The sequence below is a fragment of the Myiozetetes cayanensis genome, unplaced genomic scaffold (genome assembly GCF_022539395.1).
Source record: "Myiozetetes cayanensis isolate MyiCay16 unplaced genomic scaffold, myiCay2020 scf4, whole genome shotgun sequence".
NCBI classification, from domain to species: Eukaryota; Metazoa; Chordata; class Aves; order Passeriformes; family Tyrannidae; genus Myiozetetes; species Myiozetetes cayanensis.
The window spans coordinates 29,239,464-29,261,356 of record NW_026087631.1 but is presented as its reverse complement, the minus strand read 5'-3'; the positions used below and the strand labels follow the sequence as shown (position 1 = coordinate 29,261,356).

At 40.4% G+C, this 21,893-nt stretch overlaps 1 protein-coding gene across 1 annotated transcript; it reads left to right on the top strand.

The window, feature by feature from the left end:
* Positions 1–2,302: 2,302 nt before the first annotated feature.
* REEP5 (receptor accessory protein 5) lies at positions 2,303–21,160 on the top strand. Its single transcript, XM_050328460.1, has 5 exons — positions 2,303–2,511; positions 2,602–2,695; positions 12,645–12,783; positions 16,704–16,872; positions 18,297–21,160. The coding sequence occupies exons 1-5, from the start codon at positions 2,394–2,396 to the stop codon at positions 18,344–18,346; spliced, it is 570 nt and encodes a 189-aa protein (XP_050184417.1). The 5' UTR covers positions 2,303–2,393; the 3' UTR covers positions 18,347–21,160.
* Positions 21,161–21,893: the final 733 nt, after the last annotated feature.

The window sequence follows — 21,893 nt, the reverse complement described above, 5'->3', positions numbered from 1 at the left end:
GCTGTGAGGGTGGAGAGGCACTGGAACAGGTTGACCAGACAAGCTGTAGAGGCCCCGTCCCCAGAAGCGTCCAAGGTCAGGCTGGGTAGGTCTTTGAGCAACCTGGTCTGCCGGAAGATGTCCCTGCCCATGACAGGGGGGTTGAAACTGATTGATCTTTAGGTCCCTTCCAACCTAAACCATTCTATGAGTCTAAAAAGTATACACCTGTGCTAAAGGCAGAAGCTAACTGTTAACTTTGCATGGATGATAGGAGTGGATCACAGCTCAGGGTGGAAAGACATACAGTGTTGAAGACAGATAAAGAAGTGAGCACATTTCACATTTAGGCCCTAGTCCAGTCTGGTCCTCAATAGCTTAAAACACAAAAGTGGAGAAGCAAAGATACTAATTTGCATTAACTGGAAAATAAATGTAGAGAAAAAAATAGGGTACCAAAAGGAAAAATGAAGAATAGAGGACAATGAAAAGGAAAGAACCCAGTAATATGATGTTTTCTGTTAGTTTGTTTCAGAGCACAACCCTCAGTGGGCGGGATAGGCAGCCTGTCATTCTGCATGTGGTCTAAGGGTGCAATTGCTCCATGTTATGTAACACCTGTCCCAACAGTCCTCCCTGTTCTCTGTAAAATCCAAGACATATCATATGGATACAGCAAACAAAGAAAGGAAAAGAATAGGCCTGGAACACATGGCATAGGAGGAGGGTCAGGGATCTGGGATTGTTGTGCTTGTTCTCAGAGGTGAAAGCTAAGTGGGGACATTGATTGCTACCTTCAGCTGTCTGTTTGGAGGTTAATGTGAACTAAACCCTCAGAAGTACGGAAAATAAGGGCAAAAGACAAGATGAAATAGTCACATGTGACATCAAAGGAAATACCAATTCTAAACACAAGGAAAGAAATCTCTTTGATTGCAGCTGAGCACAGCAATGGCCTGTCTGAGGAGGCTGCCCAGTTTCCATCTGTGAATGTTTTCAGACCCCAGCAGTCCAAACCCTGAACACCACAGTCTAGCTTTGGCATTAGCCATACTTTGAGCAGAAGACTGGAGTATGTAACCTCCAGAGATCTCTTGTAACTGTGTTTTATGAATCTACTAAGCAAGATGAAACCTTTTATCGACAACAACAGCCAAAAAAGTTAAAATTACAGGACAAACCTTATAATGGGGTTATGGACTAGATATTATTCTCCCTCTTCTCCTCACCTCTGCCTTTAATAAGACAGTTACTGGAAAGAATAAAAGGTATTTCAGCAGTTAAATTTAAATTCTTTGCAAGATGCCTTCCCCCAAAACACTGACAGCTCCATAGCACAATGCTCTGCTTATATTTATTTTTTTTCTTAGATGAAGATAAGACGCATACAAAAAAAGTATCTTTAGAAGACTGATTAGTATTTTCTGGCATACTTAGGAGGCAATACAGATTTGAAGAAGGCATGGAGAGCCTCAGCACTAGTTGTAATGCTGAGTCAGATGCAGAGGAGTTGCTGGGAAGACTCAGCCCAGCAGGGGAAGTTTCCAGGACTACATCACAGGCAGTAAATTATATTTAGTTAGCAAGAACATTGCACACACACCATAAATTCCAGGGTACGGTTACAGCGGGGAGCTGCTGCCCTCAGATCAGTCTCACACACACACACACACACCCTCCCATCCACACCCACACCTTTCGGGGAAGCCGTGCAATGCTATTGTAGCCTCTCCTCTACATCATGTTGGTGCCTAAAATCCGTTTTTGAGTTTTGATAATCGCATCTGAAATCAATGGTGTGATGTACTGGGATCGGGGGGGTGGGGGGCGGGAAGAGGAGTGTCTTTTGTTATTGTTTCTTAGTTGTGGTTTTTTGTTGGTTTGGTTTGGTTTGGTTTTTTAACGCTTTGAGCCATTTTAGGGGGCTGGAGCTGGCTGCATACGTGCCCTCCTCCTCCTTGCCATCTTTCACACAGGGCACTCTCTACCTGACCACTTGAACAAGGAGCACCTTCCTTGCAGGGATCTATGTTCCAGGCCGCCCGTTTAACATTAAAAATCGGTCCCTGCCGGTGCGAGGAGCGCAGGAAGCCGGGAGGAGACACCGGTTCCCCTCAGCCTCGCCGCGCACATCAGCGCGGCCGGCGCCCCGCACTCCCCGCGGTGACGGCGGGTGAGGGTCCCGCTTCGCCCGGGCGGGGCGGTGCCCCCAGACTCCATTTCGCGCTCGGAGCGGGCTCGCAGCAGGCGGAAGATGGTTCCCCGGCGCTCGCCACCGCCCCCGGGCGCGGCGCCACAGGGACGGGCGGCGGGGGCCGGGGCCGGGGCGGCGCCTGCGCTGGGCCGCGGGGAGCAGCGGGGCTGCGGCTGAGGGCGGGCGGACGAGCGGCGCCACCACCACCTCCTGCACAGCCATGGCCGCGGCGATGCGGCAGAGGTTCGACCGCTTCCTGCACGAGAAGAACTGCATGACCGCCGTGCTCGAGCGCATCGAGGCCAAGACCGGCGTCAGCCGCACCTACATCGCCACCGGTGAGCCCCGGCGGGTCCCCCCGGCCGCGCCCTGCCCGCGCCCCGCTCTCCCCCACCCCGGGAGCTGACGGCTCTCTGCTCTCTCCTCAGGCATCCTCGGCGCCGTGGCTGTGTACCTGGTCGTGGGATACGGCGCGTCCCTGCTCTGCAACATCATCGGCTTCGGCTACCCCGCCTACGTGTCGTGAGTGTCGCGACTCCTGCCCTTGTTTGCCGCGTGTTGCAAACTCAGAAACGGCATACCTCGTGGCTGGTGCCGAGTCTGCCAGGGTGGCATCCCCGGGGCCGTGCACCGAAGGGTTGTTTTTCCCGCCCACCCCCTTTCCCTTGGGATGTCCAGGTGCAAGGTGCTGAGTAAAGGACGAGGCTTCTTCCGCTTCTTCCGTCTGCCGAGGGCTGCATCCTAAATGACAGATGTGAGATGCTGGGTAGTTTCCACGCTTGATAAACAGATCCCATAGTGCGTCATATTTTAGGTTTGTGTTCATAGCTTTGTCTTCTCCAGGGTGAGGTAGATCTTCAGGTAAGCTGGGTCTTACCTGGCTGCTGGTGATAGGAGGGAGAATCGCTGTAGCAACGCTGTTTTCTAAAACTCGCACTGATGTTTTAGAGTTGAGGACACTCCCGGGTGTCCTGGAAGGTACTGGTGCAGTGCAAGCATCTGTTGATACAAAGTACCAGGTGATGTAGCGGGCTGGGGTCAGAGGTGCATTAAGGACTGCTATTTACTCCGAACCCACCTAGCTGATGGGGAGGAAGGGGAAAGGAAAAGACTGTAACTCCTCTGGAGTGTAAAACACCTTAAAATGCTTCATTTTTCAAAGGAAGGTCTCCTTAGATATTTTTCAAAACAAAACGTGTTAATCATTCACATGCATTTTACTGTTCTTAGACCAAAACGTCTTTCCTGTTGAGTAAGACCACAGTGGAGTATGTTCCAAAAGACTGCATAAATGTGCTAAATAAAACCTTTTGTGTGTAACCTAATACACTCATAAAATGGAAGTCCTTCGCAGCTGTACTTCTGTATTGTTCAAATACAGTGCTTGCTTTTTATGTAACTATTTAAATACAGTCAGCAGCTTTTAAAAATACATTCTCTGTAATTGGAGCCTGGGCACTTCAAATCCTGGTTCCTTCACTTTTATTTTTCAGTGATGTGAGAGACTGACTTAGTTTTAGAGTTACAGCTTATGGTTGTGATGCTTAAAACCAACCAACAGTTTTATATATACTGTTTCTAGTGTTCACTGATTTAGGAGATTGTAGACCAAGAACTGTGGAGCAACTTAAGTTTTGTTTTCTAAAAAGTAATTTTTAGTGAAAATATTGGTCAAAAAGTATTTCTTTCAATAAAATCTGAAAGTTAAAATATCAGACAACAAAGCTTAGAAACCTTAAAATAGTTGTGTAGGAATTACTCTTATGTAATATTTTGTGTCTGAGTCAGGTCACTTTTCAAATTAAGTAATTACTTTGGAAAATCCTATTTAAATTTTTAAACTTCTTTTGAAACTAGTTCAGGATTATATCTTAAATCATCCACTAAGCAGTGATGATGAGTAAATTGATAAAACAAGCTCCTAGAATTGCAGAAACAAGATAGTAGCAAATTAAATATGAATTAATAGGGTTTCTCTTCCAATTTTTTTCTTTCAAGTCTGGGAATTTTTAAAAAATCCTTTTGTGGAATGTCTGCTCTTTTTCATGTTGGAGCATGGTTTTAAATGTGTCTTAATGTGAAAAGTTACCTCCCAGATGTTAGTATTGTGGGGTGTTTGTTTTTTAACTTTTTTTTTTTTTTTTTTTTAATAATGGGATAATTGTCTTTGGCTACAAATTTATTTTACTTAAACAAAATAATATGCTGAATAACACACACGTGGATACAATATCTGGGGGTTTTTTTCCGACTCATGCTCAGGTAATGCTTTTCCTTCAGCTGCCTTTTTAGCGCTGAAATATTTATGAGAAACTTATAATCTTGAGTGAAAATCTAATTTAAAATGCATATTGCATGCTGCATGCCAGTGTCCTTCAGTGGCAGCCTGCAGACGGGTTCCAGCCCATGGAGCCGCCTGCTGACAGCACAGGTGGGCTTAACCCCCTCCCCAGCCCTTCCCTCCCAAATCCAGAGCTGGTACAGAGTGTTTTCCCACATTTTACTCTGCCTGCTTTTGGTTTTGCTGCTCTGGATTGTGTACTGCAGTCAGGGTGCTGTCCCCTGGGCTTATAAGGCATAGAGACCCAAAGCATAAATAGCACTGGCCACAGTGATTTGCTTATTTCTGGCTCCTATTTGGCCTGTCCCCCTTGAAAAGGCAGCTGAAGAGCCTACTGTATGAACTAACAGTGGTGATTTTGCTTCCTAGTATTGGACAGAAAACAGTTTTCAGCTGTTTTTATCAGCTGCATACACCCCCTCAAATGCCTCCTGCGGTAAAAGCTGTGGCTTCTGGACAAGGTCAGAAGCTGTAAATGGAATGTGTTGTGCAGGGTGTTAGTCTGATGTTTACACAGGTGTTTCAACAATGGACCAAAGCCTGAAATGTCTCAGAAAGATACTGAAAGAGAAAAAGCAGATTACTTTTCCCCAGATAACTTACTTTCCTCTGTTGTGAAGTAGGTCAGTGTATCATTTCTCCATTGTCAGTGACTGAATTGTTTAAATTGGGAAATGATGAATCGTAGAATGGTTTGGGTTGGAAGGAACCTTAAAGGTCATCTAGTTCCAGCCCACCTGCCATGGGCAGGGCCAAAGTACTGGGTCCAGTTTCTGTTCAGCAGAAAGGAGTAAAGGAATGTAAAGGAGTGAGACAGATGTCTCTGTTCTGCAAGAGACATCACCTCCTGTCCTCACTGTTGTTTAAAATGGGAAACAGGCTTCCGGGGTGACCCACTGGCATGGTCCAAATCTTTTTTTACTGGGAATTCAGTTCTGGGTTACCTTGGTCATGGTAGTGACTGTTCATCTCTACACCTGCCTGAAAGAAAATATACTGGAAACAAAACAAACCCCGAGAAGGATACTCAGCTCTTATTTCTGTCTGTTCACACGTGAAACCAGGACAGTTTTGTGGGTGTGCAGGTCCCTGCCTGTCAGGCCTTGTGTAATTGCAGTTTATTTTCTTTGGTTTATGTCATTCTCTGTATTCATTGTCAGTGTGTGCCATGCAGCAGGTGAGGAATTCAGTGGAGAAATGCTGGAGGCTGTGGCTGCTGGGTTAGACAGCAGATGGTGTGAAGGGGCACAGCTGCAGCTGCACTGCTGCCCACATTCACATCCCTGTGGCACAAAGCCAGTGTGAGGGGAGGGGGCAACTCCTTGCTTACTGCCCGATACAGGCTCTGGCAGGCACAGTTGTTTCCCTCTTCATTCCCCCTTGGTCACCTTCAGCCTTTCTTTGTGTAAGACTTAAGTGGTTTTATCCGTAGAAGAGTTTCTTCTTTAGCAATACAGAGTCTGTGGCATGTCACAGCAAGGGCCCACCTGAGTGGCGCAGGCAAAATTAAGCCAGAGTTTTCTGACTGTTTCTCAGTAAGTCAGACAGTCTCTAATCTCATTCCTTAAAATTTTCTGCAAGTTCTGTGTGATGAAACAGAATAATTCCTTTTAAGTTAAAATCTAATATTTGTTTTTCAGGCTCTTGTGGAACAAAATTGAAAAGTTTTAGTCTCCAAAAGCAGAAAAGTAGACCAGCATTGAAAAGTTTACCACAGATGATAGAAGCAACTTTTTATACTTCTAGTGAGCAATACTTCTGCACCAGGCAATAATCTGGCTAGTAGATGGAAAAAGTGAGTGTTGGCAAATAGGTAAACACCATTGCCAGCGTTTTCACTGCTTCTCTAAACTTTCCATAGCTAGCGTGTTTAAATGTAGCTCCACCCATAGCTAGTGGTGGTTAACTGCCTCAGAAAAATTAGAGGGCAAGCAGGAAGGGAGCCTTTGATGACTAAGAAATGCGTGCAAAGGTTTGGAAGTTTTGTAAGTGCTGCCACGGTTCGTTTAAAAATTGCAAAGTTGAAAATAGCTTTGGGCAGTGAAATGTCTGAACTTATTACTAGTGTCTTCAAGGGACAAAAGCAGTGTAGTACAATCATGCCTCTCTTTGCATTGGCTAATTTTATGCTGTTACTTCACTTTAGCTGTTTTTGCTACAAAAATGTGGTTCGTGGCATTTTATAATCAGGAAACAATCTACATTGATTGTATAGAAGTGTAAACACTCAATTCAAGTCTTAATTTGAATATTGTTGTGGTGTCTTGAGTCTGTCTCCTAGTTACTCTGCTTCTTTCATACCTTTAAAACAGGAACACTGCTTTTCTTTGGTTGCAGTTATTTAGAAAACATAAAATCAGTCCTGCGTTTGTTGAGAGCCAGGGCAGCAAATTTGCTTTCTTTTGACAAGTTTTGCAGCAAATGCTTACTTTTTTCCTTCATGAAAAATGATGCATGATATGCTAAAGTTCAGAAGTAAAGCTCTGCTGCTGCTTTATAAACGTGATTTGAGAGAGCTGGTGTATCTAACCAGATTCACAACTCTCAGTGTCAATATAAGCAGAAAATTTCCAAATCCCCTGCACATGTGCTGTTTTCTTTAATGACTGATAATCTTTGTGTGGGGCTTCAGACATTAAATAAAGTATAATTTGACTTTTTTGTCAAATATTCTGCCAAATCAGTTCCTCCAAGCATACTCGCTTTTTGTCTTTTAGGTTTGAGAGTGCTTTGTTTGAAATAAAAGCTGTCTTAGCTGTTGTTTGGACAAATTATTTGCTTCCTTTTCTAATGATAGCAAGTGGTTAGGTGCAGAGAGTCTAATATTATGATAGCTGTAGGAAGATTTGAATTTTTCTTCCATATCTAAATTTAGGCTAAAAATTTAAAGATGTGTGTTATACTGATGAATCCACTCTGAATTGAGGCACTGACACATTTGAATCCCAGCAATAGAGCCAGCATGTGTGTGGGAATGTGTTTTGGGGAAGCTGGTTTTGACTTGAGTCAGAGCGGGGGAGCTGGCTCGTTGGTTGGCCCTAGAGATACTCATTCCAGGAGAAAGGAGGCCAAGAATGAACAGAAAACAGTGAAATAAAAGTATTGATGCTTTTTTTTTTTTTTTTTTTTTCCCCTCCAGGAATCTGGTTTTGTGCTGAGTTAACAGGTAGACTGTGGGACTCACTTCACTGGTGGGCAAAATCACATGTGGTCCTTTCACTGCCGCAGTCTATTTTGAAATAGAGAAAGAAACTTCTATTACTGTCATGTAATTTGTTGGTGTACTGTAATTATATTATGTCTGTCCTTGCACGGACAGTGAAGCCTCCCCTTGCTCTCCTTCATTAATTTGCCTGCTGCCATCTGCTAGGTACACGAAATTTTGAGAGAAGGGAACTGGTAGACTTAAACTGCAGCAGCTGTGTTGAGTGCCTTTGGCAGGAAGACCTTTTCGGTATCTGTAAGTGCATGGCTCTGCTATGGCAGACACTGGGGAGGAGGAGGAAAGATGGAAAATAGAAGACTTTTAGCTGATGGATAAAAATGTAGAAGCCAAAACGATAAAGCGAATCCAAATACACAGGTATTTGTGTCACTGAAACGATGTGAGATGTCACAGAGGCATCCTGCCAAGAGAAGTCTGGAATGAGGATGACAGGGAGGCACCAGGCTGTGGTGCAGTGGAGTGTTGACTCTGTGGGGGTGTCTGGGGAGATAGCTAGAAATAAATTATTTTATAACCTACTCTAAAGAGGTGGGGCAGACCACTAAGTATAAACTCTAGGAGTGTAGGTAGTTTCAGGGTTTTTTTAAGTTAAATGCAAAAAAACCCCCAAAGTTTATGTTTGGCTAAAAGAGTGATAAATATGTCTGGCTACTCATTCAGTACAGCACTGATTAGAAAACTGAAGGAAAATGGTCCAGTCTTTCCCAGCTACAACATGAGCACAGGGTTTAAGGAAGGCTGATCTTTTGTCTCAAGCTTATTGGCTGACTTTATACAAGAGTCACCAGGTAGACCTTTTAAATTGCAGGCGTAAGAGTGGTTAATACACGTGAGATTACAGCAATACAGTTTGGCATTTCTTTATTTCTGCCTCCCATATCTGGGCTCAGCTCAATAAAACCCTCCACCCCAAACTCATTACTTAGCCTGTGAGTACTATGTGTATGAATTAACTGTAAGCAATGATATGTTATGCCAGAGCTAGTTCAGGACTAACACTGTCTTCTTGGAAAAGAGTTGATTTTTTTTGTTGAAATGAGTCAGATGCTTTAAGTGAAAGAACTTAACTTGTCAGCTTACTAAAATTAGACCAGTTTGTGTTACTATCATGTAACAGGATAAAGTAACCACACTTGGTCTAGCCCCGAGTTTGACTGATTCTAAGATGCTCAAGGTCAGAACTGAGCCTGTGCTCTGATACTGTAGCTACATAGTGGCTGGAAGCCCTGGGCTACTTTAGAACATGACAGTCCCTGCTCTTTCTTCCTCGTTGGCACTGTCAGCTAGAGGGGTTATCAGGGAACAGATCTGGCTGAAAAATAAGCTTTTCTTATCTCTCCACCTGTCTGCACAAGTTGCAGTGCTGGCCCATGGCAGGCCCTTTTCACTGTTGGACAGGCATCTGTTTTTAAAATGACTGAGCTGTGATATTTACCACCCAGTATACTAGAAGCTGTTCCTGGTGACTGCTCTTACCTCCAGTGTGCAGAACTACTGTAAACAGTTGTTTGGAGCTTTAATTCCTCTACAGTTAGTGTGTAAGCACTATAAAAAAATCCTTTGTGATATGTAATTACTGCACATGAGTAACATGGAATTTAGTCAAGTCAGCGTTAGACAAAACTTTTTAAAAATTACAGTATCACTTTTCTTTTTAAATTTGAAGCTATATAGGCTTTGGATGGCCCTTCATTTGTTAGGAAGTCTTAACGTTATATGCTAATGAGATTGACTCTTTTCACTTACTGAGGGAGATTGCATTTTGAATATCAGGCTGATTGATTCATAACTTAAAATGGAGAAGAAGAAAATGTTCTTGGCTTGAAGTAATATATATGATGTCTTTCCTAAGGTTAATTGTACAGGACATTACACCAGGATAATACCTGTAGAATAACTTTAAAAAATAAGTTTAATTATGGTGTGATTCTCATGTTCAAAAGAGTGTAGCTATAAATGGATAAAACATCCTATCTGTTCAGATATTCCACATCATATATTCCGATATTCTACAGAATATATCAGCATGAGATATCTGTGCTTGCTCTTGGACAAGTACTATTTTCTGTGACTTACTGTTGAAATAGTGTATAAGCAGGAAGGGATGGAGATAAATAAAAGGACAAAAGTTAACAGGGACACATTACACTGTATTTCTACTGACTGTCTCATCTGAGGGACATATTTTCCATTCAGAAGCAGCATATTTATAAAATACTTGCTGTTCCTTGACTTCAGCTAAAAGTTTTATTCACTGACATTCTGCTGTATCTACTTTTTCTTCCTCCCTCTCTCCCTGATTGGCACTGGAGACATATGTACCGGGTGCAGCTTGAGCTGATGTGACTGTTAGGTAACTGTTAGGTGGGTGTGGTAGGGGTCTGCACCTGACCTGGTGCCTACCTCTATCAGAACATTTTACAAGGAGGGGAAATGTGCAGTTCATTACAGTATGCAGGAAAACAACCTACTAGCTGCATCGGCTAGCTAAATCACATGGGGTCTTGCCTACTTGTAGTACCGCTGCTTGTGACTCTCTTACAATAAAAGCATGTTGTTCTTGCATTCCCTTAAGGAAACTACAGCAGCAGATGGCGAACATTCAAAGGGAGCACACCTCTGGCATGCATTTAGGAACTCTAAAAGGCCATTTGTTTCTACAACAGGATACAGATAAACGAGTGTGGGCCATTAACAGTGATATGCCATCTGCCCTTTGCCACAAAATTGGAGATTCTGAGCTTTTTCTTTTTATGAAAAATGATTTTCATGACTACTGAGATGACTTTAATAATGTTAAAAAAATTAAACAATGCTCCCTTATATCCATCTATGGCTTTAGGTGGTGACTAGAAAAGCACAAGACTGTTGGCAGTTTCACTGCAAAGCATTTTCTCAGAAACATCAAGCTAGCCATGCTTAGTGTGGTAAAATAAGCCTTTTTCTGTATGCCTTTAATGGAGAAATTGTCAGCAGAATTAAAGAAACTTATATGGTGAATCTCTACAGCATGTTTTCTTCAGTACTGAGAAACTTTGCAATTAGTTCCTTTCTCTACTCTGTTTATCCACCACTCTTTAATATCCTTACTAGTCCTTGTACTTTTCCTTTCCCTCCAGAAGTACAGTTTCACACCTTGGAAACAGATCAATATTCCTCTTCCTTAATTCCTGTGGTGTTTCAGGGTGGGGTTTTTTGTACAGCCCCCTCACCTAGTGTTAGTAGAGTACTTCAGAGGTGAGTGGGCATATTTTATAGTGGGAGCAGGAGCAGCTGAAGTTGGCACTGTCTTTGAGCAGAATGCCTTGGACTCCTGTTGCCTAACACTGAGTGTTTCCTATTAGGAAAACCTGTTCTTCCAGTCGTGCTTGTGCTGTACCTCAGTAAGATCACCTTATTGTGCACGATGGGGCATGGCAGGGGCTGCTGCTTTTCCCACTGCTGGGCACTGCTGACCACCCACAAACCCGAACAGAAATAATGTATAAGTTCAGTATCAGATCCTCGTGTTGCATTTCAAAGTAACTCAATCCTGTAGCTGTATCAGTTCCCTCTGCACGTGGTGAGTCTGCCAGTGATGTTGCCATAACATAAGACATGTCACATGAATGATTTCCCCCAGGTTCCCCTCCCTCACCAGTTATTTCCAGAACCAGGAAGCGACGGAATCCACAGCGTTTCTTAATTCACAAATCAGGAAATGGATTTACAGTGAACTCTTTGATCTCTGTTTTGTAAACCTCCCTGACTCTCAAGCTTTTTTAGAGAACTAGCAGAAAACTTTACACTTCTAATATATCCCATAGGTGCTGCTTCATAGCAACAAAATATCTGATATTAAAGGAATAAGTGATGGAAGAATTGAAACTAAATTCATTAAAATAAGGCTACAGATTTTAATCCTATGGCATGACTGGAGAGGACAAATGCTTTTTAATATTCTTAAGCGTCACATTATCAGGCTTAGATTTGCTAGCATTTCCTTTTAAAACTTCTTACAGTGCTAATCTGGAATTTAGTGAGTCCAGAGTCTCCACTTCACTACTTTTACTGATGGAGCACAAGTGCATCTTTCAGCTCCCAATTTTCAGAAGTGTATAAACTTGAACTGCGTTGTCCTAGCAGCTGGAGAACAAAAGCCCATTAAATCATTCTGCAGGAAGCCCAATACTTTACTGGAGGTTGCTTCACTCTGTTCTTAGTACCGTAATCCTCATCAGAGTTTGCAAGTCCTGTAGGAATTAATTTTTAGATCAAAACAATTGGTGATGCAGATAAGTGATGCAGATAAGTAGTCCTTGATCTCCTCTCCTTACATAGGAGAGAAACAAAACTTATGGGTAAGTTTACCTTTTCAAAGAGGAATCTAGTGTATGTACATATGAATAAAATTTAAAATGCTATTTACTAGAGCTAACTTTGTAAAAAATGACAGAATAGTGAAGACAGTCTTTTATCCCTGTCTGGGATAGATATGCTGGGAACCCCAAGTTGTGCAGCACCAGAGGGTGCACACTGTGCAGACCTCTTCTGTAGGCAAGGTTACCCCATTTTGAAAATTTAAGCTATTGTAGGATTTTTCATTCAAGGCAACAACCCTATTCATCATTCCTTTCTGACTGTCAGAGAAGGAGGGTGAATTAGTTACAGGCAAGGCCAGGCAGGTGTTGTGATCATACTCCCACAGCTTGAGTATCTTTTCTTTTTGAAGTGTGACGTAGGGAGAAGCTTGCCTGCTCGAAGATCTGGGCACATTGTCTGTATGATAGATACCAACTAGTTTTCTTAGGGTAATTAAATTATGAGGATTCACATATAAAAACAAATCTGAGTCATAAAAACTTCACCATTATAGATACTACTGTTCTGCTCACTTGTTTGTTTGTTTGTTTTTTTCCTTGCAGAATCAAGGCCATTGAAAGTCCCAACAAAGATGATGACACACAGTGGCTGACTTACTGGGTTGTGTATGGCGTTTTCAGTATAGCTGAATTCTTCTCTGATATCTTTCTGTCCTGGTTCCCTTTCTACTACATGATGAAGGTATGTTAGTTCATGTGACCCCTCTCCTGAAAAATGAGACCTTTGATTTAACATCTCCAAGGATGGATAGATGACAGCAGATTCATGGGGAATCATTCTAGGGTCATACCTTATTTTTAGATGCTGGTTATGTGTAATTTAGTACTATGAAAGATATCTGTTTACAGTTGATGGTATTGTGAGGCAAGAGGGGGAAATTGGGATGGGTGGCAGGGAAAAGTCTGCCATGTTTTAGAAAAAAACAGAGTGTAACTGTTCCATAAAGAAAAACCCCAAAGACAGCTCTTGGTGTTCAGGTGAATGTGGACAAACTGAAAGCACATGGTAAACCCAATAGAGTGGCTCTACTTTTGCTTGACGTGCATTAGTAAATGTGAAGAGTAAAATCACAAAGGCAGCAAAAGGAGGTATTAACATCTGTGCTATTGGGAGAAAAGAAGGAAATTGCACCACAAGAATAGTTTGAGTCCTGAAAGGAATTGGTAGGTATCAAAGGAGCTTATTGCTAATGTGCATTTGTTAGTGTGGTTTGACTACCACCAATGATTTGGTTAATGTGCTCCAAGCTTTGTTTGTGAACTACAGTGTCAATCAACTTTAGTATGTTAAATTATTCTGAGAGATAGCTGTTGTATGTATGAGATGTTGTATGTGTGCTGGTGGGTAGAAGACATTCTAGCTTGCTGGAAAGTCCACTGTTTAGCTTAAAGAGCTGTTACCTATTTCCTGGTTTAGTGGGTTGTTCTCTTCCTTCCCTTTTGTTTTGTTAGCCTGGTTTAGTCCCATTGAATTTTTGAAAGGGTTGGCTTGCCTGCTATTGTAGTGGGGTCATTTTAAATTTTAATGGTAAGATCTGATGATACTTAAAGGCTTTTCCAGGAAATGTCATATTATATAGGCAAAAATTGACTTGGTCAGCTTGGTTACACCTCTGCATTGTTCCATTTGAATCTTTAACAGACCTCAACTGTGACAATCATTTGGAACTTATTTCCTTAGCTCGCTAAGAAGAAGCACATATTTATACTACTGCTTCAAATAGTATTCTGGTCTGCCTTACAAAGTTAGTTCTCTCTTCCCCCTGCCCCTTTATTTTTTCCCTTAATAAAAAATTAAAATGCATTTGCAAAACGATAAGGCTTGAAATGGAAAAGTTTTTAAGAAGAATCTGCTAATGTTGAAGTTTAGTGTGGGTAACATGTGAAAGTTTTACTGGTTTAATATTTTAAGACCAAGCCAAGTAGTGATCAAACTACAGGCTCTTCTGGTCTGAATAGGATCCAGAAGGATTGCTTATGGCACTGGAAGAATCTCTTCTTAACCACTTACATGCTTATTTCACATGCCCAGCTTCACCTTAGAGTTTAGCAGGATTATGACTTTAACCTATTGTCTGCATTGGTGTATACTCACAAATCTGAACTCACAGAGTGCATTTTCAGAGCTTCTTTTCTAACTTCTTGGCAGTAAAAGATATGGCAATGATTTCTTCCTGCCACCACAGCTCTCTTTCTGAAGAGCACGCCATTGAAATTCAGGTTGACCCAGCAAATAAAAACCACAGATGACTCTGATAAAACTGTATCAGAAGTGCCACATTTACATGTCCTGTTGAATTATGAGGAAGGTACTTTTTCTCAGTTCTGCAAGAGCAAACATAAGAAAGCAGTTATGTAGTTACTCAGCTTTCTGTGTAATTACCATAGCTGCAGAAGGCACAATAGAAGTCAAGTATTTATTCTCAGTAGAGATTAGTAGGAGAGGTTTGCTTTTGTTATACAAAAGCAACCAGGTGTTGGCTGAGAATCAGAAAGCATTGCTGACTGGGTGGAAGGATGGAACTTACTCCACATGGGGAAAAGGAGGAAGCAGGGGGTTTCCACATTTCAGTCCGTCCACGAACTCCTGTAGTGCAGCTTATGATGTCTCCATGTCTCTTTCATGAAGTAGAAAACCAGATACATCATTCATGAAAATTTTGGGCTTGCTTTCATTTTCAAAATGTGCTAAATTTGAATATTCACATTTATTTGATACAGCTTGCAGCTTCCACTCCAGACTGAGTTTTAGTTGCTCAGCATTTCTAAACACCTTCCTTACACCTTAAAGTTTTCAGCACACCAGATTTTATAGATGGGAGAAAGGCATGTTAAAGAACTCCTTTAAATATGTTGTGATATTTGTATATACTTTTGTTCTCCACTTAAAAATGATTTGGAGATTTCTTGGATTTTGTGGGCTTTTTTTTTTTTTTTGGTAATGCCCACCCTTTATTTATGTGGTTTTGTTTGTTTGTTTGTTTTTGTTTTTCTCTGAAGCAGAGGACATGCATGCAACTAATGATTTCATGTGTATGTGATTTGCTTTTAAATGCTTCTGTTAATAGTTTCAACCTTTCTGTGGTATTCAGGTATTAAAGCACAGTAGCCAGTAAAAGCAGCAGTTTATCATCCTAGGAATATTCTTGGTGGTGGGAGGAAGAGAGACTTCTTAATCCACCAGCAGTTTTGTCTCAAAATACTAGAATGCTATTTCTGAACAAAATTAGTAGCAGACACGTCACGCTGGGCGCATTGTGCAAACCTGTGCTATGAGGCACTCAGCTCAGAGCAATACAACTGTTAACTGGAAAAAACCCCACAAAATACGTTCTTTGCAACCCTCCAGACCAGCCAGAGGAGGGAATGGAATTCAGGCAATAAAGTGACTTCCTTAGGCAATCACTTGAGCTCAGTCTAACCCACTTGGGTCTGCTTCTAGCAGCTGTTTTTGCCCTGGCAGCACAAAACGAAATACAGTTGGGTTTGACACTAGAGCTGCTGCTGAGAAATACAGCAAGTGTGGCCATGGCCAGCTCCAAGATTGTACAGACAGAAGACTGTCACAACCCAAGAACATATTTTGTGGATCTTTTTTCCAGTTAACAGTTGTATCGCTCTGAGCTTTCTGGGCCTTCTTACGAGCCTCTTTATTTTTTAATAGCCCATATTAGTTCAGATTCATGAGAGACAAGGGGAAAATAAATTTAAGTTAGCAATCTGACATTCTCAAGGTTTGAAAAGACTGAGATTTGTAACTTTGTTGTGAGTCCTCTAGAAAATGTATACATGCTTGTGTTTCAAATCAGATGTACATTTCAAAAATAATAGGTACTTGAGAACAAATCTGTAATTGATTTTTTTCTTGACTAGACTGGGACAAAGCTGTAAAATCAAATTACTAATTTTGTTCTTAGACAAGAAAAGGGAAATTTCAATTTCTTTTTATTTCACAGGAAGTTGGACTCACATCTGAGGATTTTTTCTATAACAATGGAGAACTAACTTTTTTGTGTATTGGGAGAAGTAGAATAACTATGAGCAATTGACCAGATATTCTTTAACAGGAAATAAAATCAGTATATTTCTCAGCTTTTAATGAAAGATAACATAAGTCAGTACCATATATTCTTCCTGTTATATTAAGTTCCAAACAATAGAAGCTTTTGAAAATTGATATACTGTCACTTTTTGCCTTTATGGATATGTTTTGTCGAATTTAAGTGACTTAGGGACCAAGACCTTCAGTCAGGCCTGTGCCACATGTTTTAGGAATGTTCAGATTTTATCGTTCTATCTTAAAAAAAAAAAAAGAAAAAAAAAATAAGTGCATACAGTCTTGATACACCTGATACCAGATTAGATTTACTGCTACAGCCCTCCTCCTTTATTCTGTCACTATCCATGAAATTATTCCAGTGTAAAGATTCCCTGTCTGTAACTATACTGTGTGCACACTTACTGAACTGTGACCGTGCAGAAAGAAGGGGATGGTGCTGTTCTGAATGTGCTCAATTCTGTGGCAGTCAGACACCTACAGAGCAGCAGAAATGAGAATCCTACTCGTTTCTACCACTTAGGCAGTTGCTCTTGCTCTTGCAGTGTGGCTTCTTGCTGTGGTGCATGGCTCCAAGTCCTTCCAATGGAGCAGAATTCCTGTACCATCGGATTATCCGGCCTTTCTTCCTGAAGCACGAGGCTCGACTGGACAGTGTTGTTAAAGACCTGAAAGACAAGGCTGCAGAGACTGCAGACACCATCACTAAGGAAGGTGAGCAGGAGACCATTCAGTAGTCACATCAAGTAGGGATAATTTCCTTGGGGAATTTTATTATTTACAGTTAATATTCATTGTTTAGAGGGAAAAAAATTGTAAGATGACTATGTAAGTTATAATGGAGAAAGTAAATTTGGGTGAAGATGCCAGGAAATGAGAATTGCAGTGGATATTACTGGCTAGAATGAGTGGAAGAAATGGTACGGTTTGTGTGTCTTCCCACTGTACGTACCACTATAAATATTCTCTCTAGAGGCAGCTCCAAACATCCTCACAAGATACCTTTCATAAATGCAGTTATTGTTTCAGTGTATTATTTTATGTCCTAAAATACTGCCTCAAATGCCTGGTAGTATAGAAGGGCTGCCAACTGTATAGTAAAGCAATTAACTCCAATAAGCAGGAAAAGGGGAAATGAAGCTTTCCCATCTATATATTTTTGTACTTTTCGTACCTCTGGAGATCAAAGAATACTGAGCCCACTTTTAAAGAAATTGCTTTGGTTTTACTTGGTTAGAATAATTATTATCACAGCCTGTAGGTTTTTAAATTTTTTCTTTTATTTACTTGCATTCTACAGTGAACCCTTGTACTCTAAAATGCCTGATGATAATTTAATAATATTAGTATTAATAATAATAATAGAAGGAATAATAATAAGAAAAGGAAATGTATTAAGAAGCTAAAAGAAACGTTTATTTCAATTTCATTTGAAAGGAATTTTATTTATGTACTATTTCAAAGCACCTAAAGACTTCTTTCCACCAAACAATGCATGCAGTCTCATTTCATCTTTTGAACTTAAACAGTTTTCCTGTCTGTTTAAATGATCTGCCTTTCCCAACCATGCTTGGAAATTTTACTGCATGGCTCTTCCTGAGTTGTCATTGTTAGGCGTGTGTCTTAATTATTGTTCTTCCACATTGCACATGGGATTTTCCTGTCCTCATTTCATCACTTAATCTTTCTTTTTCTTTTTTTTTTTTTTTTAATATAAAGATTTCCACATACAGGCTTTTGGGTTTTTTTCAAGAAATCATGTGCACACATATGCATGTACACAGATACACTAACTTTATTCCAACCCTGTTTTGTCATTATATTAAATTTCTTGCTGTATGTCTTTAACACTACAAGCAGCTCTGTTTTATCGGTACCATAGTTCTAAGTCAGTCTATGATGTTTATTGTGCTGCTCTTTTCTTATGTTTTATTTTTTAAAATCTTTTTCTGATCATTTTTATCACTACATCTGTATGCATGTGTATACAAAAGCTATGATTTTTTTGTGTTGTGTCTCCTTCAGAGTCCATATTTTGTGACCTAAAAGAAAAACTATCTTATTAATGCAGCTCAAGAATACTGGATAGCCACTTTGTCTGTAGGCCTATGATTAAAATTGCTTTTATTTTCCTACAGCCAAGAAAGCAACAGTGAACTTACTGGGTGAAGAAAAGAAGAGCACTTAAAGTGGATAAAGTTTCCCTACTGCCTCCTTTGTGAAGCTTGATGTTACTGGGAACTGTGGTATAAGTTTAATAATATTGCCTTGGAAACATTTTGATATATTAAAGGAATGTGTTGTAAGTTTACTTACTACTTTGCTGTGTCTGATAGAGAGTATGCATTTTTATTTAAAAGCAATGCAGTGGGCAGCATCTGAAGCTTAATGAAAATATTTTATTCATCTTTATGCAGAAGAAATCTTTCAGTAACCTCTTTCTGCCGTAACGTAAATAAAAAGTATATATCCCTCAGGCTCTGCACTTTAGTTGTCTATTTGTCTATGAAATTACTCCTAACACTTCGTGGTGCATCTGGTACCACGAAGCTATTTTATTAGGAAAATACTAATCTGAGCGGATCTTCTCAAATATACAGGGAATTTTTGTTAGAGATGGCATAATTGATGTATTTGCCACCAGTAAAGCTGTAAATTATGAAATTACATGTTCTAGGCACCTGATTATAGAGACTATTTACCGCTGCATGTTTTGTTGTAACACAGTATTTGGCACAGTTGTGTGTGTGTTCTTCAATGGATAAATACTAAATACAGGAAAGAATAACTTCATTGAAGTGATCAAGCTTATATTAGTGTGAAGTAATTTGCTAGAATGGATGCATTAAGTTGCAAAGATTAGCACATGATGACTGAAGTACAACTCCTTGCCTATTCTTGTGACATAAAGTTGTCCTCTAAAATTGTTATTAGAGCTCCTTTTCAGATCACATTCAAAAAACACAAACCACCTTTTGCCAAGGAGTGATACCATTAAAAATAGTTTTTCCTGAATTCCCAATAAAATGTCAACTGCCTTAGGTGTCAGTCCTCAGAAATACGTTATTAATAGGATGGACTACAACCCCCTGAGTTTTTCTGCTTATGAAAATCTTCAGTCTCTTCTGACTGTACTAAGAACAACTTTTCATGAGCACTGAAACGGCTTGAATACAGATGCTCTTATTGCTACTTGACATATTCCTGGCCAGTCAGTAACACTGCAACCAAAGTTGTTAAGAGAATAAGGGGATTTTTTACAATCAGTGTAAAAGAATAGAGATATATATATATATTTTTTAGATTTGCATCTGCATTTACTCTTTCACAGTGCAGTTTTTTTTCAACAAATTCAGAGTGAATTACTGAAATCTCCCTGTTCACATGACCATCCTGATGTTTCTTTAAAGCCTATAGTATTGTATTGATATATAGGAGCCCCTGGTGGTCTAGTGGTAAAGGCGCGGCGCTGTCACCGCCATGACCCGGGTTCGATTCCCGGTCAGGGCCACTCCCGGGCAGGTGGAGCTCGTTAGCCCTTAAAGGCAACCCACCTACGTCCTAAGGACCTCACTGCCACCGTCCAAGCTCGCTTGGCCCCGGCAGATGAACCTTAGGATTAAAGGGTGGGCTCAGTTCCGCGCACACTGTGTCTCACCTAAAAAATCCAATGCGCAGGCTGGAAGGTGTAAAGACCTTCCCCGGATCTTCGCTCACGAAGACTGGCCATTATAGTATTGATATGGCACTTCTTAACTCACAAAATATGCAGAAGGGAAGCTTAAGCTTTTAGTATGAGAAAAAGTGATTTACAGTCCACGACCTTGAATTCAAAAGATTCCATCTTAAAATAAACTTTTGAAGACTTTTGGCTTTTTGCAAGAAGTTGGTGTAACCAGAACTGCAAAATAGTGAAGCACACAGTGCAACTCAGCAGATCAGTTTTAACTTTGAGAGATATATTTTATAAGAAGGAATGTAAAAGTGTTCTAAGAAAAAGCATTTTAAGCTTTAAGCTGGAAAACAGCCCCTAGGGCTTCCAACTTGGTTAGGGAACCAGAGGACCTGCGGGACCTCATGTTCTGTAGAACATCATGCAGTTTGTCATTTGAAGGAAAAAATGTAAAATATCACAGCTAATCATTCCAAGACAACTTTTTGTTACGAGGGGATATGCTGAAGAGGATAAAGTTTACAGCAAAGTTGTAGATGTAAACATGTAAAAAGTCTGAAGTGACTCACCATCTAACTGGTTTAATTTCTTGTCTTATCTTCCTCTGTTGTAAACCCACTGAACTTTTCTGTAAGCCTTACTAAATCCTATTCCTGTGTTTTAAACATGATCAGCTCTCAAGTGGCCATTGTAATTTAGTTTCACAAACTCTTGAAATAAGAAGTAAATAGATAAAAAGAAATGAAGATACTTAATACTCATATTTGATTTTGGTGCAAAGCACTACATAACTTAGTTATCTAAAAGGTATGATAAAGTTTAGACTTTACAAGCCTAATGGCATCTGTAGTAGAGACAGGACTTTTCATTTCTTATACTATTCAACAGTTCTTCCACTGTTATTAATGGGGATAAAACATTCTAGATAAGTGTTAGGTAATTGCTAAAACAGGCCCTTGCATCTCTCTCAGAACTTAACTGGTTTTAAATCAACTTCTTGTCTTTACAACTTGATATTACCAGCATGTATATTTAGTGCTCTTTTGTCAGATTTCTACTTGAATTAGAAACACAATCTGTTGTTAACGGAACTTGATCTTGCTTTTTTGCCTTGATGCAAGTAGAAATGACTGAATTTCTGCAGCAAGTTATCCTTTCCTGCAACTCCTGCAATCCACTGGGCTGGCCCCGCAGATCAGTGCTTCTCTTTGTGTCTTCACAACATTTATGTGCAAATGCTGGTACACAGATCTACTCCATGTCTATGCTGAAGTTGTAATGTGCTAAATAAAAATGGACACAAATAAAGAGATTCTTATGGGAGTGGTATGATGCCTCAGTATTTCTTAAGAGCCTTATACCTCAACAGAGAAAACCTGATTACTTTAGGAAAGCAGGTCTTTACAGGGGATTCACTTCCCCTCCCCTCCCCAAAACTTCATCACTCTGGAACTAGTAGAAACCTCTCTAAAAGCCCAAGGGAAGTAATTCTGCTTCATGGCAACCTTAGGCAGCAGTTTGAGAACATCAGGCCTTATCAAAAGAGTTTGGAATGCAGATCTCTTCCGAACAGTGCGCACCACAAGCATCTGTCTGTGCAGCTGCCTCTTTCTAGGCTTCATAGTCTGGCTTACCTGAGGAATCATCCAAGTTTAGTGTCCTTGAGAAATGTAGAGAGGAAAAATTGTAAAATACCTAGATTTTGATGTTTTCTCCTCACCCATTGGTTTTCTAGTGTTCTATAAATGACCTAAACAAACAATGCTGCACAGTTATTGATGAGCAGTGGTGTTGTTACACTTAGAGTTCTTTCTGTTACCACTGTAAGTAGGACATTTCTTCTGCTTTTCCAAGCTCAGCAGAAGAAAAATAAGGTCAGAAAAACATAAAAGACCCCCACAAGGATAACATCACCAACAGTGATAATAAAATGAAAGTTCTTCGAACCAAAGCAGGATAATTAACAAAGCATAGAAATTCTTGTAAGTGGTTTAATACTTGTCAGGTCAAACCCTCACAACTTTTTCTCATTTTCTAGTCTTACCAAGTCTTCAAATAGTCT

Coding starts and splice junctions, on each gene's coding strand:
- REEP5 (XM_050328460.1), top strand. CDS start 2,394: ATGGCCGCGGCGATGCGGCAGAGGTTCGACCGCTTCCTGCACGAGAAG. Junction 2,512..2,601: donor CCGCACCTACATCGCCACCG/GTGAGCCCCGGC, acceptor CTCTCTCCTCAG/GCATCCTCGGCGCCGTGGCT. Junction 12,784..16,703: donor CTTTCTACTACATGATGAAG/GTATGTTAGTTC, acceptor TTGCTCTTGCAG/TGTGGCTTCTTGCTGTGGTG.